The 18724-nt window shown below is 38.7% G+C and overlaps 2 protein-coding genes across 2 annotated transcripts in view; one reads left to right on the plus strand and one right to left on the minus strand.

Annotated features, from left to right (window-relative positions):
• Positions 1-6475: 6475 nt before the first annotated feature.
• LOC140228998 (uncharacterized) lies at positions 6476-9102 on the minus strand. The gene is made up of 2 exons (XM_072309261.1): positions 8936-9102; positions 6476-7743 (listed from the first exon to the last, which is right to left on the minus strand). The coding sequence occupies exons 1-2, from the start codon at positions 9100-9102 to the stop codon at positions 7428-7430; spliced, it is 483 nt and encodes a 160-aa protein (XP_072165362.1). The 3' UTR covers positions 6476-7427.
• Positions 9103-12496: 3394 nt separating this feature from the next.
• LOC140228999 (long-chain-fatty-acid--CoA ligase 1-like) overlaps positions 12497-18724 on the plus strand; it is a 35788-nt gene continuing 29560 nt past the window's right edge. Inside the window, exons 1-2 of the mRNA XM_072309262.1 lie at positions 12497-12589; positions 17218-17428. Coding sequence (XP_072165363.1) covers positions 17264-17428 — 165 coding nt within the window. The 5' untranslated portion in view covers positions 12497-12589; positions 17218-17263. The remainder of the gene's footprint in view (positions 12590-17217; positions 17429-18724) is intronic.

An 18724-nucleotide genomic window follows, 5' to 3' on the forward strand; every position in this document is an offset into this window, starting at 1 on the left:
CTGCTGTTTGTAGCTATATTATTTCGCTTTTGAAATGAAGGGGGGGGGGGGGGGCATGCACCGGGCGCATCTGCTGGCAATTACTGGCAGCAACATAACGATTAAATGCGAGCGAGCGAAGCGAGCGAGCTTGAAAATTTTGACATTTTACAGTCCAAAAACTGCCGTTTGTAGCTATATATATATATATATATATATATATATATATATTTTTTTTTTTTTTTTTTTTTTTTTTTTTTTGCTTTGGAAATTAAGGGGGGGGGGGGGACGCACCGGGCGCAACTGCTGGCAATTACTGGCAGCAACATCAGGAGAATGGCATGACGATTAAATGCGAGTGAGTGAAGCGAGCGAGCTTGAAAATGTTGACATTTTACAGTCCCAAAACTGCCGTTTGTAGCTACATATTTTTTTGCTTTGGAAATCAAGGGGGGGGGGGCGCACCGGGCGCAACTGCTGGCAATTACTGGCAGTTACATCAGGAGAATGGCATAACGATTAAAATGATGCGAGCGAGCGGAGCGAGCGAGCTTGAAAATTTTGACATTTTACAGTCCAAAAACTGCCGTTTGCAACTACATGTATATTTTTTCGCTTTGGAAATTAAAGGGGGCGCCCGGTGCCCCCCCCCCCCCCCTGGATCCGCCACTGGTAGTCAAGGGTGTCGGTTTATGTTCATGATTGGGGAAGTATGACCAGCGAGGGGGCGTCGAAGTGACCAAGCGGGGGAAGGATGTCCAAAATCTGCACTTTAGAGCATCCCCTAATTGTGTTTGTGTGTGTGTGTGTGTGTGTTTTGTGTACATGGAAAAGTTAGGTCAAGTCTTATTATTGGCAAAGCAAGGCATTTTAATATAGACTTGTATGTATAAAGCAACACTGCAAAATCAATGATCTAGCTTTGATATAACGAATCGTAAGGTTCAAAGGTGTGCATTCTACATCACATTGCGCAACATTGCAGCGACTCTTTTTGCCGTTCGGATGTTCTGAGTACACTGCGCACATCCTGCTTATATTCATCATGGACCCTACCACAAAATAGGGTCCATGTATTCATAATGCCAACCAGGAGTCACGCTGAATCACAATCTTTTGTCGGCTCTGGGCGTTTTGAACAATGTTTCACACTATATACCTCTTTTAATTATGGTTAAAAGAAATCTTAATTTTTTTTTTCCGATGGGATGGGAGAGTATGAAAGGTGATGTCATCTTGTCTGATCTGAATAAGTGACTACACTGTATGTTTGATTACTACACTGTAAAAACATGGGTGTTAGGAGATTTAACACCACGGGTGTTAAATCTAACACCGATCAAACTTCAATAAAGGACCACACCCACAGGTGTTAAAAATGCACTGTGATGGTGTTGAAAAGTGTTCACCTGACACTTCGTGGTGTTAATTTGACACTGTACCTGGTGTTATTTTGACACTGTACTGGTGTTAATGAAAAAATGACACCACATGGTGTTGATTTGATACTTGTTGGTGTTAATATCAATGGTTTAACACCCGTCCAGCTTCAATAAGGGACCACACCAGCTGGTGTTACTTTGGTGTAAAATTATTTTCACATTTTTTCAAAAATCTAGTATTTTAATGTAAAATTCTTGATCGTCTTGTTTAAATTAAAAATCAACAAGAAGTGCAGTTACTAAGAAACTCTTCAAAAAACAGTTTAAAATTTGGAAATGACACCCGGGGGTGTTGATTTAACACCATAAATGAGCACCGAAAATTTAACACCAGCTCGGTGTTCACTATCTAACACCGGACTTTTTGCAGTGTATAGCTGTGATGTGAACACATTTACCTTCAAACCCACAGTATTTCTCACACATTTTCACAATCACTTTTACTTTTCGATTTATTTGCCTTCACATCACTCTCCATACAACAGTCAACTTGTGGAGTTTCTCTCTAAATCAAGCTGTAAATGTGTGTGATTTAATTCACCAATATATAGTAACAGCAAAGAGCCAACAATGGTACAGTAATTGAATCTGTACAGCAAACAAATGAAAACACAAATCCAATGATTTCTCTCAAAATACTTTAATATGGGTAGCTTTCACATAGCATCTCCATCAGTACACACTACACAGTTATTGATCTCATTAATCACAACAACATAAAAGGATAGATATTGTAGGCCTACTTGATTTGAAAATAGTTAGTGGCATCAGAAACGCCTGAATCAAAATTAAGATGGCACAGAGTCAAGATTCTATTCAGGCTCTACTCAATCATTCGAATTCTTTTATTTCTCTGATTGGTTAAAGTCACTCACAGCAATTTGTTAACTTACTGTCCATTAGAAAACGACATTACATATAATCCACTATCACATTATCACAATAAATCAAGTTTCTTTGAAATCTATAACTTTCATTAATATTTGGTCATCCATTGAGGAGTAAATAACAAGCAGTATTGAATTTGTTGGATTATTGAATTATCACATTTTGATGTGTACATAAACTCTACATGGAGAGTTGGTTTACATCAGCAGTGAAATAAATAAAATAAAAAGTACAAACAGTAATTTGATCAAGAAAAAAAAAACCAAAGTGATTTTTCAGTTCATTGTCAGTAGACCAGCTGACATGGTAAATGTATTTTACTGGAATTTCAGAGTAGCTTTTTTCTTTAAGTGACTGTTACATACATATTGTGACTCTTGATGTTGAAATTATCCTTGAGATAAGTTACCTACTACAGTGCACTCCTGTTAAACGAACACAATTATAAAGAAATTCAGGCTACGAAGACGTAAAAATGCAGGCTGGAACATATCCGTTCTATGTATTTTTGTTGTTTATTTGTTCAGATATAATGAAATGTCAATATAACGATAGAAACTGCAGATCCAGAGGACTTCATTATAACAGGAGGCCATTGTACATGTAGTACTTATTGATGATACTGCAGAACACCAAGCAATTTGACAAAAAAAAAATACAACAAAATACAAAACAAAACAAAACTATGAACTTACGTAAAATCACAGAATCTTCCCCATGCTTCCTGGAAGGATTATGATGAAACATTAATCATCTTTTCTTCTCATTTTAAAATAATCAAGTCCACTGTAACTACTTCCTACTCTATAATTTATTTTGTAAATAGAAAACCAGTATATATTTGTCTGTAAAATGAAGATAAAATGACAACATGAAATCATAATTAAAAATTGAGATGTTCCATCACACATCATATAAAAGAAGTTTAGTTAGTAAAACTTTCATTGAAAAAAGAATTGAGATTCTTCTATATACTGTAGTTACTAATCTTTCCTCTCAGCTCGCTACGTCACATACATAACTCGACTACTGCATACATATTAATATGAATAGTTTAGGTTACAAGTATGCTGTATGCATACAAATTAATGTTCCTTCTCCTTGCATAAAAATTTGATATAAGTATTTGTACTAAGTATACATGAAAGACATGTATGCACATGTATCATTGTAATAGTTGCTCTATGTATCACTACTAGATGATTATGGTAATTAACTATTGGTGCTCCCTCTTGAATTTGCTTGTTTATTTGTTTGTCTGTCTATTTGTTGGGGGATTTGTGAGACGAGAAGAGTCATTGGTAGCCAAATAGATAGGAAGATAGAGGAACCTGTAATAGATTAAACTCTATCTACTGAACTCTCTCTCTCTAAACATCTGTTATATAGTAGTACGGTGTACTGTACTTTCAATGTAGATATCTGTGTGGGGAGAGGCATTCATAATTATTTTTGTAACACAATGCAAAGCACCACAGATGGATCTCTGCAACATTTAGAGCCACCTTACAATGACTGGCTTCCCCATTATCAACAAAACACACATTGTAGTACTGACAAACCTGTTCTGGTGTACATAACTAACATGGATATGAAAAGATCTTACCAGAAGATTTTATGGGGTAAAATTGTCATCACAATGTACTTCCCTTATTCACTTTGGCCACTTAAAGAAATTTCGTTTTGTGGAATAATTCTTGCAGTCCCAACTATCTTGTGATAATGGTGTTCGCCTGTGTTTGTTGTAAGAGTGTAGCAGGTATCACTATATGGGAGACAGATGAGAGAAAGGAGATGATGGTGATAATATTGCACCAGAGTGTGATAGTACATGTATTGCACATTTCATATGAGAAAGCAGTATTGATGCAATGTTGTATGAGAATGGCAATTCCCACCATCAAGAGTGGCGGGTATATTTGATAGGAGGAAGTGTGTTCACTGTAATACAGTGTATGTACCTCCAATGTTGGCAAACTTTACGTAGTCCCCTATTTCATGCTGAAATAGACATGTAATACACGTATATAAACTCTGCACATCTGCACATTCTGTGCAGTACTGCTACAGCAAACAAAAATAATAGAATCTAACATGTTGAGAACAAGTCAATTCGTACTGTTAACTGAGTGACAGTGAAATTCACTCTTTTACATAGATCTTATTTTGAAATCTATCTTTGACAGATATTCCATATACAGTAGTATATAATTATAGATATATTGGACAGATATACATGTACTCTGTGATACTCTTAAATCTATTTACTGTTAGCACAAAGTTTACTGTCACTTGACCACTAGATTGAGGAAAATACTGTATGACAATGAAATACATGTAGTAACTTCTTCTGACTGCTCTAAATATTTCATGAGAGAATGAAGTCTTAGCTTCATGGGTAGATAGATATGTTTCACACCAAAGTGAACATGTGCAAAACACATATTGTGTGTTTGCTGCAGATCAAAACTGCTTGCTCCTAATCTACGCCAAATATTCTGTGAGGCTTTCATTCTCACGAATTTCATAATGGTACTCATGAATTTAAAAACACACAAAAATATATTTACTCTTTTTCCGACATGAATGTGACGTGCATGCAGACATTTCTCTAAACAGCACTGTAATCCACAATGACAAATTTAGTCCTGATTCACACACACACACACACACACACACAAATTGACTTGCTAAATATATGGGGTATACAGTAATATCATTTCAGGAAAATAAAATGCGTTGAAGCAAGAAGAGGGTACCTGGGGATGAATGTCTATTACACACTGACATTCACCTTCACCTATTTTTAGGCACCTGATGAGACACCAGGCAACATCAATGTAACTTTTGAAGAAACTTGTTGGTTTTTTTTATATAAATTTTCTGAATTATATGCTAACATTTCAAAGTTTGGTATGACCTTAGACGCCATGACCTTCATCACTTGTTTTTCTTGACTGTTGACCTTGAACTTTGTTATTATATTTCTGAAATCTAATGGATTAGTTGCCCCCTCAAACACTGCCCTCATTTCAAGATTGACAAATCTAATCAACCATTGCTTAATCATTGCCCTATATGCAAAGAATGATAATAATGACAAATAAGATTAAAAAAATAATACAAAAATAAAAATCCACACAAATAGGCCTCCCATTCCTTTAGTAAAGCTCTTAACCCATTGAGGACAGTTTGATTTTGCTACAACACCCACTTCCCATAGAGGCTTGCCCGAGTACATGTATACTCGCGACTCATCCTCAATGGGTTAAACATCTAAAATTTGTACAGTATGATTAAGCAATTCTGTAAAATAATCAAAATAATTGTAAGCATGCTAAGAATAATAAGAGACAATGTTGCACATCTATGTTCCAACACCTTATACATGTAATGCCTGTAAGTATGCCTAAAAATACCCCTGATATCTATCCATGCAAATATCACATGTTATAAATGCAAAATGAATCATAAAGCAAAAATTCCTAAATGTGCTCAGTGAAAGAAATTCATGACATATGCCTGGGGTGGTATTCTGAGGTCGTAATTAAGTCCGTAATTAACTTCGTAATTAAGTCGAGAAGTTAATAGGCCCTTAATCATGGGCAAAATCGGTATTCTGAGGACGTAATTAAGGTATGATTAAGTCCCCTATAATTATCTTATCATAAATGTTCCTCCCATCTAATTGTTATTCCATCCAATCAGACGCGTAACCGTTGTTAGAAGCCAAAATGATGATTACGCGCGAAAATATGCCATCAATGCGCGCTCCTCCACACACCCCCTGTAATTACAACCCAAAAGCTCCGTGCACACACTCCAGTCTTTGATTGCAACTATTGCAATCCTTCACCTAGGCACGCGAAGAGCTCGCATAAAATGACAAAATTCCTCGAAGATCACCTATATTTCTTTTTTTCTCTGAATTCTATGGATACCATGACAACAAGATTCAACCACTCCTCGGTTACCGAAGACAGTAAGCATCGTTGTGGCCGAGAAAATACGCTCTAATGTGTGATATCTGAGTAGTTAATGACACTCTTTGGTATCATTAAGTTTTCCATTAACTTTCGTACTTAATTACACCCTCAGAATACCGATTCGTCATTAACTCTGTGATCATGTCCTCTCAGAGGTGCACGCGCATTGATACGCGCAAACCTTTCCTGCAAAACGCTTGTTGCTATAGTAGTTAATATACCCCCTACTTAATCATGCTCTCAGAATACCAATTCGGTAATTAAGTGCTAATCAGACACTTAATAAGCCCTCAGAATACGGCCCCAGGTGTTCAGATTTACAGGCATCTATAGGCAGCTCCTCGATTCACTGATGATGTGTGGTAAGTTACCTGTACATGTACTTTGAAATTTGCATGATGTGATTGTAATTCACAGGCAATCTCTGAATTACCCTCAAAATATTGACATACTAGTACTTTAGCTCTCAATAACCGTGGCAAAGTCCCCGAGTCAAACAAGCCTTGTAGCACAATCCAACCTATGGCAACTATTGAACTTAATTCCACAGATTAGCACAATGATGGCAGAGGTAGTGAAGGAGAAGCTGAACCTCAAATAACATTTTATCTGATGTGACCATCGACTTGGTCTTTTACTTTCATTGTACAAGGAATTACATCAGACTGACAAGGAAAACAGCGACAAACAAAATCTAAGATCCAAGATGAGCTATTGGCAACCTGGCCCTCGAGTTGCAACAGATCCCTGTACATAGCTCAACAAGTCATTGATTATGGCCCTGCCTTCTGCATTTAAACTTGACAACTCATCAACAATTGTACGTCTACCCTTCAAGAGAGTCCTACAGCTTATCATCAAAATTACCTGTCTCTGACACCAAATAACTTGACATTTCAATTTGGGGGCATAATGAATACAACACAAAGCTATCTTTCTGAATGTCAAATATCCTGCTCAGATCTAACTTGCAGAGAGCTGAGAAATGAATTTGGTAGATTGCTTGGGAAATGTATGATTTCTGTATCTCATATCCACAGCATCCTGCCACACAGTTTACAACAATAAAAGATTAAAGCATTGTATTCTTGCTACATTGATCTCTTCAGCTGACTTAACAAACACACGTATGCTACACATCAAAATCTTTTCTAACTTGGCTGTCCAGAAACTCAAAGAAGTATCGCCCCACACAGAGGAAGCATAGGCTGGCACACACAGCATAGACACTTCCAATGAATCTGTCCTCCACCAGAACTTGCTTGCCTGTGCCGAACAGGAGCACCGAACCAAAATTGAACATGGCGCTGCCGTAAAGGCTGAAGAGAACTCGGTTGGAGATGCTGGCCGCTTGGAGACATCGTCTGCTATAGATGTAGAGTCCAATGCCCAGGTGTGCATTGAAGAGCAAGCTGTTGGCCACTGCAAGATTCCACTTTGGAAAACATCTGCAATAGAATTTGAATATAATGTTGGTACATTGATTACCTTCGCTTCAAAATGTGAACACTGATAAAGTTGACAGGAAATCCCAAGTCAATGGCAGGACAAAATGTGTCAGGGTCGGAGCATATATACATGTGATGTGGACCAGAAAAACAGCAAAAAAACAAACAAACAAACAAACAAAAACAAAAACAACCCCCCCCCCCAAAAAAAAAAAAAAAAAAAAAAGAAACCTAGCCTAGGAAAGTGTTTATTTGTGACAACTCAATTGGCATTATCGCCAAATAGTCCACCTCTCCATTCACCGCCATTCATTTCATCATAGCCGGGCACTTCTTTCAACCTCCATATTGGGTGGATAGTAGACTTTGCACGTAGTGAAGACGCACACGCAGAATGAGAGGGGACCGATATCACGATTTGGCCCACCTCAACAGTAACTTAGTTATAATGTCTCCCATCAAGGCTAAGAAGATGAAGTTTCAAGAAGAACTACATGTACTTGTAGTACTAGGTACTATACTTTTGTGTAGGAGCTGGTTCCTTTTGGATCTAACAGGCAAGAAAGAAGAACCGTTTAAATCTGAATGGTTAACTGAATCCAGCAAACTCTCTCTCTCTCTCTCCTGCTCGTGTTCTCCCTCTCTTGAGAATAAAAAATATCCTGTCTGCTTTCATTATGGCCATGGCAGGGGAAAAGGAGGAAGGCAAGGTCCAAGAAGGGCAATTGTGCACTGCCCCAAGGAGGAGGGAGGCAAGGTCCATGACAAGATTGGCAAGGAGGAAGATAACAATGATTAATTAAGTGAGCTTGAGATTGGAAGAGGAGAAAGAGAAGAAAGAGTTGGACGAAAATGATAAGCCAATAAAAAGGATGCCCACAGGATGGATAAAAATAGAGAGGCATATTCGTGAAACAGGCCCCACCATGCACCACTGCCTATCTGTACTATTGTCACGGTGGCTTAAGAGGACGATAACGAGCTTAGAACAATGCTTTTATTATTCTTTTTTTTTTTCATCATTGACATTGTTTGCTGGGCTATCAACTCACATCAATGATTAGGTATCGGACTACAGTGCTCGCGCTTATCCGTTCGCCGGACTGCGAACAATACGATCAGCTGGCTGTATGCACACACACAAGCGAAGACGAGGGGAAACAAGTGCAAGTGAGTCGATAACTAAACTTACCCCACTAATAGAGAGCGATCTAATATATGGACAGCAAATGCAGTATGACTTGCAGCACCAACAGCAGGAAGTATCGTGTAACTGATGTCGTTCAAATATTTTCTGCAGCAGAACGATTCCAAGTACGATTTCCACTTCCCACTTTGGCTAGGCTCCAACACCTCCATGATGGTGCATGGTCCCGATCGGCGGCGCCGCTGCGATGCGGGAATGCTGCAGAGCTACGAGCTGGCGGTAGGGTCGGGTCGTTGCGGCCAGTGCTGCGCGTGCATGCAGTTCGGGAATCGCACACAATCGCTAGTTACCGCACCCAGCGAGGCCATGTGTAGTGGGGTCTCTGACCGCACCCAGCCAGGCCCCGCCCATCACAGCTTCTGTTAATTTTGACCAATTTTGTTATAAATCATTTTGATTTTGACGCAGCATCAACTTGCGTACTACATGCATCTTTGCTTTCCTTCTTTTCTTTCTCGTTTCCCTTGTTTCTCCCTCTCCCTCTCCCTCTCTCTCTCTCCCTCTCTCTCTCTCTCTTTCTATTTGCAAAGGAGGTATGGATACTCTTCATTGATTCCAAGATTTATAAATACATGTAGGATGTAGGCCTACTTGTACTGTAGTTGAATACAGAAACATTGTGAAATGAAAATGCATGTTACACAAACGTGCACAACGCTTCGTGATTGAAATCAAAGCAGGGCCGGCGGAACCGGGGTGGCCGGGGGGCTCGATCGCCTCCCCCCCCCCCCGCCTTTTTTTTTCTTCTTTAGGAATACATAGCGTGTCACCACTTTGCCCCCCCCCCCCCCCACACACACACACACAGTCACACACACACACTCGCGCTGAAGACTTTTTTTTTTGCTTGTTAGATGCACTGATCTCCCCTCTAACAGTGGTTAGATGGTGAAACCCGGAAGTTGTAGAAGTGCTCCCCCCCCCCGCTTTTGAAAACGTGGCGCCGACCATGCAAAGTACATTGTATACTACTGAATAACTTCAATGTCAAGGTTCAAATGGTCAGCAGGCTCGAGATACACAGTGCAAGTGGCAGAATCCAATAAAAGTTAATCAGACAACTACAAGAGATGTATTATTATTTTCAACAGAGGTTAAGATACTAATATAGAAATACAAACAAACAATACTTAGAGCTTTTAGCCTATTGATAGCAGGTGGTTCAGAATGGCATCAGAGAAGGGAGGACCGGCGAGAAATAGAGTCCATGCATGGCCGGCGGAACCGCTTTCTTTCTAACCGTATAATATTTCTTTTTAATTCATTTTTTTTTCTTGCTTGCTTGCTTGTTAGCTTATGAAGTGCAACTTTTGAAAATGTGGCGCCGGCTGTCCATGGAACTGACCAAAGATTAGATATAGAGTTGATTAAGTGTTCCAGACTGCTAAACAGGTAGAATATCTACGTACTGAAGACCATAAGAGTAGAGATCGAAGCGCACGCATTGACTCTCTTTGGTGGAGACTTTGTTTCCTATCAATAATGGTCCCCCGGGATCATTCCTCCTTTGCGCAACCTCAATTCTTTCCATGGCCCTCTATAGTTCAATGAAAGTACAGTAGCCAATAGGCCACTGAAGGATTAAGAAATTAGTCAGTGATAAAATAACTTGTCATTCAAGTTTTCACCTCATCTTCATGCCAAGCTGCCCAGATCAAGTCAATGGGAGTATTTTGTTATCCTGTCAATATCGCATATTTTGACTATAAGCTACCGGACATACTAGTATGCCTATATAGCTTCTGTCATCTCAGAAGCTTCTCAAAAGGCAGCAAAGAGCCAAATAAAGTATATTATTGTCAATGTGTATAGAAACTAAAAGTGAAATGGCATTCCAAGTTCACATCACCGATACATCTTAAATGTATAATTAAAAGAAATCTATAGCAAGTATATAGTTATGAGTATACTATACTCTTATTAAGTTCAATCACAAAATCTGCAGAAAGTTTGAGAATGGTTGAGTTTCATAATACAAAAATCAACAAATCTCTGATTTGTAAACGAATTATCAAATTTAAACAAAAAATAAGCGGCGGTTGTATGGAATGTTATCCATTTTAACAAAATCATATCATCAAAATTTTATAAACACTGTCTTATTTTGTTACTGGAATATTAAAGTATGAATGAGCTAACTTTATAGTCACCACCCGGGCAAAAATTTCAAGCAAAGTGATGTGAATTACTAAGAAAGAGTTAAAAAGATGTACAATTTAAGCATAACACAAACACTTTATTTTATCAGAGGGTAACACCATCCTGGCATGAGCACAATGCATCAGAAAGCAGAACTAGAAACACCAACACTTATAATATGGGACAATAATATCATGATACAGTCTGAGGCCGCCAGATGATAATTGGAAGATGGGTAAGAGGGTGAGTAGATAGCATCACACATTGCCTTGATGGAATCTATACACTTTCGGTTGAGATGGGGTTTGAGGTTTCCAACGTTTTTTTTTTTATTATTCTATTTCATTTTTTTTTAATAATGAGAATCCTCTTATGAAATGAGGCCTCCATCCATTTCAAGCTTAATCGCTTATGATGGTGGTCTCCTGCATTCAATTATCTCTGTTGTTTACTGAAAAACACTGTATATTTCATTCTATATTTCTGTGTATCAACATCGCTCAATGCAATCACCTATGTGAATTTATTTATGTATTGTTATCGATTTATTTCACTGCACTTGTTATTTTTTGTCTTTGTACTTTTTGAAGTTTGCATTCAAATTGCATTTGATTGAATGCAGAAATAAAAACAAACAAACAAACAAATATGAAAGAGCCTCTAATATTGTTAAAGGACTTCAGCATTTATTTAATTAAATAAAAAATAGTTTTGAAATGGCTGAGATATCCAAAACAAAGCAATCCTAATAAAAGGTGGGACCCACCTTTTGTTTTTGGATATCTCAACCATTTCAAAACCGTGGGAAGTTCCTCTTAGTTAACATTTCATCATCAGGTGGTTTCTAAATACATAGCAAAACGTTAAAAGCTGAATTCTCACCTAAATCAAAACCCTTTAGTGTGAATACAAACCAAATCTTATCACAATACTGAATTGTACTAAACTTTGGATCTGTGAAATAACTTTTCTTTACATTTTTCTCTTGAAACCTGATAACCTTTATGCTCGAGCTAATTCATAATAAGCGTGCCTGAAAGTTCGTTACAGTCTTCTGTTCATATATATTGACATCGGTGAAAGAATCAGTGGCTTGTAGGCTTCTTAATTTCATTCGGATTGACCTGTTGTTGTTGTTGTTGTTGTTTTGTTTGTTTATTTGTTTGTTTGATTTTTTTTTTATTTCATTTATTTTTTGTTTGTTTGTTTGTTGATACTTCATGAACACTGTATGAGGGCAGCCAGACGCGTGGCCGCGCCGCCCACCGTGGGCGCCCCGCCATGCGCCGCCCGCCCGCCCTCGACCGTACCCACGCCCTCGCTTTGCTATGTAGTACCCTGTACGTGTGTGTGTGTGTGTGTGTGCGTAGTATGATTAGTGTGCTTGTGACCTTCCTTCAATATCATCTGTTCATCATCACTGTTCATACATGTTAGTGTTATCTGTTAGACGGAGAATTGAACTTTTGTTAAAAGCCTTGCAAATCAAAATCTCGTCAGGTGAGTTGAATATTTCCGTTGGAAATTTTATTAACAATATTTAGACTTGCGTGGATGGTAATGACAGAGAAAATATGTTTAGAAATGTAGTGGGTAGATGCTGTATATCGTGTAGCAGAATGATACGGTTTAAGTGAATGGCTTAGTCCCACCTATAGAGAAATTTGAAGGAAACAATCATTCTGACGCCGCCGCGCCGTGACATGACGATGACGACAAGAGTCAAGACACGACGTCGACTCGATTCTACCGTCATCGGCCCAGGTCTACATCTAACGTGTTACAATTGGGTATAGATCTAACCGTTACACTTACAGTCGGACCTCGATTACTAGTATCTTACCATCTCTTATCCGGACTCCTCGGCTTCTCTAATCCAGACGCCTCCACTCCAACTGTTGTCAACTGTCCAAAATCCAAGCAATGAAAAAGAAGTGTTACTAAAAAAGTTAGAATCTAGATGTAGCCACCTTGAACCTTGAACCTTGAATGAGTACTCTCCCAAAAGCGAAGACGCTGTTCTGGAGAGGGCTGTGCTGTGCAGTGTGCCGTAGCATGTGGCTGTGGTGACATGACATGACCTTCTTAAAAAAGTAGACCCTGAGTTCTCCTCTGCTCTCTAAACCCCATTTGGCATAAACACTTGATAAAAATACATGTTTCCCTGTTCACTTTTAATTTTAGACAACATAAATTTGAAACCTTTCATAGATCTAGAGTATCGATTTATTATAGATGTCTATTAACTACACACAGCCCAGTCGCTGTAAAAATGCGACAGGGCTGTACTACAATAGCAAGGTCCAAAACACAAGGCGAACACGTCGATCACATTGAGTTTTGATCCTTGACATAATTTTTGTCTCCTCAGACCATGCCTCTGACTCATTAATCTTCATTATGAATAAAACATGCATACACAATTCATAGCTTACCGAAAACGAAGATTTTATGCAGCATGTGCGAGCGGAAAATCAATCTTTCGCACGGCCATGCAATCAGGAACGCGATCGGAGCTGCACTTTGCGACAGAACTCTATGGCCCGAATTCACGAAGGTGGTACAAATGAAACCATGGTTTAAACCATGGACAAAAACCATGAAGCGCCAAGTGTTGCACGGAATATTTCGTTACGAAATTGGTCATTTCGTCGACAAAATGACTGTTTCGTTAACTAAATTATCATTACGTGGACGAAATGTTCATTTAGTTACAAAATATTGTCATTTCGTTACAAAATAATCATTTCATCGATGAAATGACTGATTTCGTAACGAAATATTCCATGCGACACTTGGCGCTCCATGTTTTTTGTCCATGGTTTAAATCATGGTTTCATTTGTACCACCTTCGTGAATTCGGGCCTTTGTGGTGCATGCACAAATTTTGGTCACACATTTGCGCACAACTAGTAATGGTTTCCAGACCCTTTGCCAACTGGACTCCTTTAAATACAAAATGCGCCCTCTGTGGAGACGAGAGGTGGGCAGTTTCTTGTGCACATATACTCACTCTGCCATGAACAGCACTGGTCACCAGAAGTGTGTAGCTGTAAAGCAAAAATGCCATGGTTCGACCTCCCAGTACCAAAACTTAACTGCACACAAATGCATAGGTTTTACATATGTAGCAAGTGGTCGAATTTTGTGCAGCGTTATGGTCGAATCATGGGCAACGTGCTTTACTGTGTTCATGCTGACAGTCCCCTTATCTATGGTAATGTAAACACAGCGCAACCACTAGAGGTTACCTCAGACTCATGCCAGACTCACTCCAGACTCATGCTTTGTGCTGTGTCCATTTAGATTCCCCATCGTCCAAAGTGAATGCAGCATGACTGCCGGAAGTTTTGCTGTGTTCTTGTGCACTCTAAATAGTGTACTAGTGGGCTTCAAACTAAAAACCCGAATGGCAAATTTGTCAAAATTCCTCCGCAGGGCATCACAAGCTCATTTGATATATAAGGAGATATAATCTGTCCTTTTGATGGTGTAGGTTTACCTTCTTTGTTGCCATTTGACTTTTCCTTCTTCTTAGCCTTGCTGATCTTATGGAATGCCCACTTGATGTAGGATTGTCACAGTTTTAGAGAACCTTTTTGATGTGGGAAGTTTTTCTTTATCTACTACTTTCAAATCAGTTATGCCTATGAAATAGAGCTTGGACAACTCCTAACTTGTGGCCTTGAAGTGGATGATTTGATTCAGCATTGAAGTAGTGGTCAGTATGAGTTGGTTTGTGATAGATCTGGATGTATAGGGTGCCATCTGACTGAGTCATAGCCAACCTATCAAGGAAAGTACTTGTCAAGGATATGTCTATCTCTCGGACAGAGGACATCAAGTTCTAAACAGATCATAATGACAGGGGAATGTGACAGCAGTGTAGAGTTCTAAGCTGAACATCTTATATACAAATCTTACAAATCTTACAGTACAGTCAAACCTGTCCATAGGGGCCACCCAAGGGAGACGAAAAAGTGGCAGTTACAGACAGGTGGCCACTATAGACAGGTTCTTTAACATGCTTTTTCTCTCAGAGAGCATTGTTTTTTGTTTTTTTTTTTTGGTTTTTTGGGGGGTTTTTTGGTGGTAGTACATAGCAGGTGGCTGCTATAGACAGGTGGTTGCTGACACAGGTTTGACTGTGCATTGTGTGGCACACTTATGTAAGATATATATCAATAATGGCCATTTTAAGGTTATCCCCCCCCCCCCAAAAAAAAAAACACAATCAAACAAACAAACAAACAAACAAACAACACACAAACAAACAACAACAACAACAACAACAACAACAAACAAACAAACTTTAACAAACAAAAAATCTAAGCCAAAGGACAGAAGAGGTAGAACCTACTTCAAATCCAAAGCTAAAATAGCTTATGTCCCCCCCCCCCCCAACAACAACAAGAAAACAGTCCTGTAGTAAAACAACAATTGAATATAAAGTGGGAATAAGAAGAGTAAGCGAGAGAGGCAGGAGAGGGAGGGGAAGAGAGTGAAGAGGATCCATTGTTTTATGTTTTAATTTGACATAGACCATACTTAGAGTGTTTTTATTGCCATTTATGCTTTGCTGATCTTCATGATCTTCATTTCTCTTAAATATATTACTGTATGTGAAAATGAATATCCTTGATTTCTCTATGTCTTCAGCCCTTTTGATGTTAGAGACAAAGAATTTTTGAAAGATTTTCTTTTATAATGCAAAGTCTGCAGTTTCTTTTATATCATTCTATTGTAGTGACAGCACATATTTTTGTAGAGTGGCAATCTTGGAAGGTCAGCCCATAGAATTAACCAAAAACTTTTAACTTGGCAATAGAATGTAAAAGTTTGTCACTTTTGAATGGATTGTCCAATTTTCCCAATTTTAGTGAATCTTTCTTTTTTCCTTCCAAATGATTACATGTTGGGGAAACTTCATACTTAAGTTGAGGCATTGCCAGTAATTAGTTATTCAATGGAAAGATTTTTTTTTTTCACTATTTTACCCAAGCACATCAGTTAATGTGTCCTCTTTGATATCAATCTGGACGTACCTTCCACTGTATTGCAGAAAGTAAGGCTTTTTGCTTCTAAACTAGTTCATTTCCTGCTTGTGCATATATGTACAGTTGAACCTCTCGTATCCGGACAAGTCGGGACCGGGGCTCATCCGGATAAGGGATTTGGCCGGATACGGGAGACTCGATGTAGTACCACATGTAGTAATGTGTATACTGCAACCTTTTCATTGTTACATTTGGGGATGTTTGGGGATGTTAAAATGTCTGAAGGTAAGCAATTTGGAAGGAAATTTGATGTAATGTATGTAAATCATGTTTGAAGTAATATGTAAGTCATGTGTGTTTGTGTAGGAGTTCTCAAGGAGTTGGGAATCCCCCTTTCCTCCCGTAATTATTAAAAAAAAAATCACGACGAGATTGCGTCCGTATAATAGAGAGATCCGGATAAAGGGAGGCCGGATAAGAGAGGTTCGACTGTAGTATTCTTATGATAACTTTTGGGAAACAGGGTTAAGAATTTGCAGGTATTCCACACGCCCCCCCCCCCCCCCCCAAAAAAAAAAAAAAAAAAAAAAAAAGAAAAGAAGAAGAAAAAAAAAATGTTCCACAGTCCCTGCATTAGGTCATAGTCCATGTCTATAAGATTGATCTAGGTAGTACATTTAATATATGACTTGGTTACATTTATTATTTCTGTCGGCTGTTTTGACCTTTTCTGTTAAAGTTAACTGCTGTTAATTATCCTTCTTAAAGCCCTCAGAGTATCTGGCACTGGAGGATTAAAGCGTTTACACTGGCTGAGAAACTAAGTGGACACAGTATTAAAGGGGTTAATTGTATCTGATCACGCATGTTCAGAGGTATTCAAATTCTTGAAAAGGCTGTTAAAGTTCAAGCCTGGCACCACAATCTACTGTAATTTACATGTACATGTATGTCTCAACAAACTAGTGTGTAGAGTAATGATTCTGTTGTAGATATGGTATCTCACTCAATGCAAATAATCAATATTAGCACTTAATTTGCATATATATCTTCGTATAAGTGTGTGTTTCATAGTCCCCTAATCATCTGTTGTTGGTTTTTTTTCTCTTTGTCTCACTGTCTTTTTTAAAGATATTTTTTGTTATCTCGTCTCCTGGAGTGACCTGTGTCGACCATCATGCCTTGGGAAAACACAGTGCTAGAGGTGCTACGGGATCCAGCAGTGTACGGTACACTGGGTGCCGTCCTGGTAGCAGTATCCCTAGAGCTCTTGCGCCGAAGACTCCAAGGAAACGACATGGCATCACCAGTTGATCTCAACAAGCAGTCCATTGTACTGCCGGTGAGACTTGACTTTATCTCTTTTGGTCTGTTTAGTCATTTGATTTGATTTGATGTACGGTATTCTTTATATTGCTTCATTGCTTTGTAGCATCAATTTAACATTCATAAACTACACCTATATGTATTTATTGTGTGACGTACCGTAGCCCAACCAAACCTGTTATGTGTAACAGGCATTTTCCATTGTCTTCCAATTGTTACACATATGGGAAACCCATCAAGTTATGGGTGGGCTCTAAAATCTCAGCCGCCATTAGACTGGTTGTGCTGTAATCTGACCATAATTAAATTGTATGCGCCAACTGGAAAGTCCTAAATCAACAAATCATGTACGCAAGTGTACACATAATAAGGCATATGATATCCTTGCTCAGGTCTGCAGTGACGGACACTCTTTATTTGTGGAAATACTCACATGACATAGACACTAGATAAAATTCATTTGTATAGACTGCCAGTACAGTGCATTAAAGCATAGCAAGCCAATCAACCTATTGAGGAAAAGCTGATTTTTGCTCTAACACCTTTTTCCCATAGGCACTTGCCCGAGTATACTCAGGATTAGTCTTCAACGGATTAATGTCTAGACCCTACCTACTTGTTTGGAAGCAGTTTTACGTCTTTTTAAGTGTGTGAAGCTTTGCATTTTTTGTTTTCCAGCATATGATTCGCCCTGCCATACAATGTATCTCACGATACTGTCACATACCTCGACTGGCAGTGCTGTGTAGTATTACCTCGTGTGCAGTTTAGTACACACTGCAGTAGCAACTGCCAAATTTTAGCAGTTGCATACGTACATGTAATCCCCATGCCAATTCATCCTTGTTATGAGGCATTTTACATAGTAACAAAAGTGATTACAAATGTATCAAATTTGGCATATTTTTCTGAGATGTTATTATGATTTCGGACCATACTTCTGATAGAGACCATGTTGATCTACAGACTACTGGTATGCCAATGATTACTTGTTTTCGTATGTGGACTAATAATGCACAGTGCTGTAGGTACTGGTGCTGCTGAGCTGCCCATGTACCAGGGTATTCATTAGATGTGGTACCATAATCAGAGAGAGAAAAGTTCTGAATAATTGAATGACAGGAGTCATGTGACATGTTGGCATTCAGTTTAACATTTACAACCAAACCTTCTTGCATAAAGCATTACAAATTACTCTCACTTATTTGGGGTGGGGGAGGATGGGGTATTACCTGGTGTACAGGGCTAATGGAAAATTGATAATTCCGCATAATGGCAAATTTTTAGTCGATAACCAGAGTACCATTATATA

Source organism: Diadema setosum, chromosome 5, assembly GCF_964275005.1.
Source record: "Diadema setosum chromosome 5, eeDiaSeto1, whole genome shotgun sequence".
Lineage (NCBI taxonomy): Eukaryota > Metazoa > Echinodermata > Echinoidea > Diadematoida > Diadematidae > Diadema > Diadema setosum.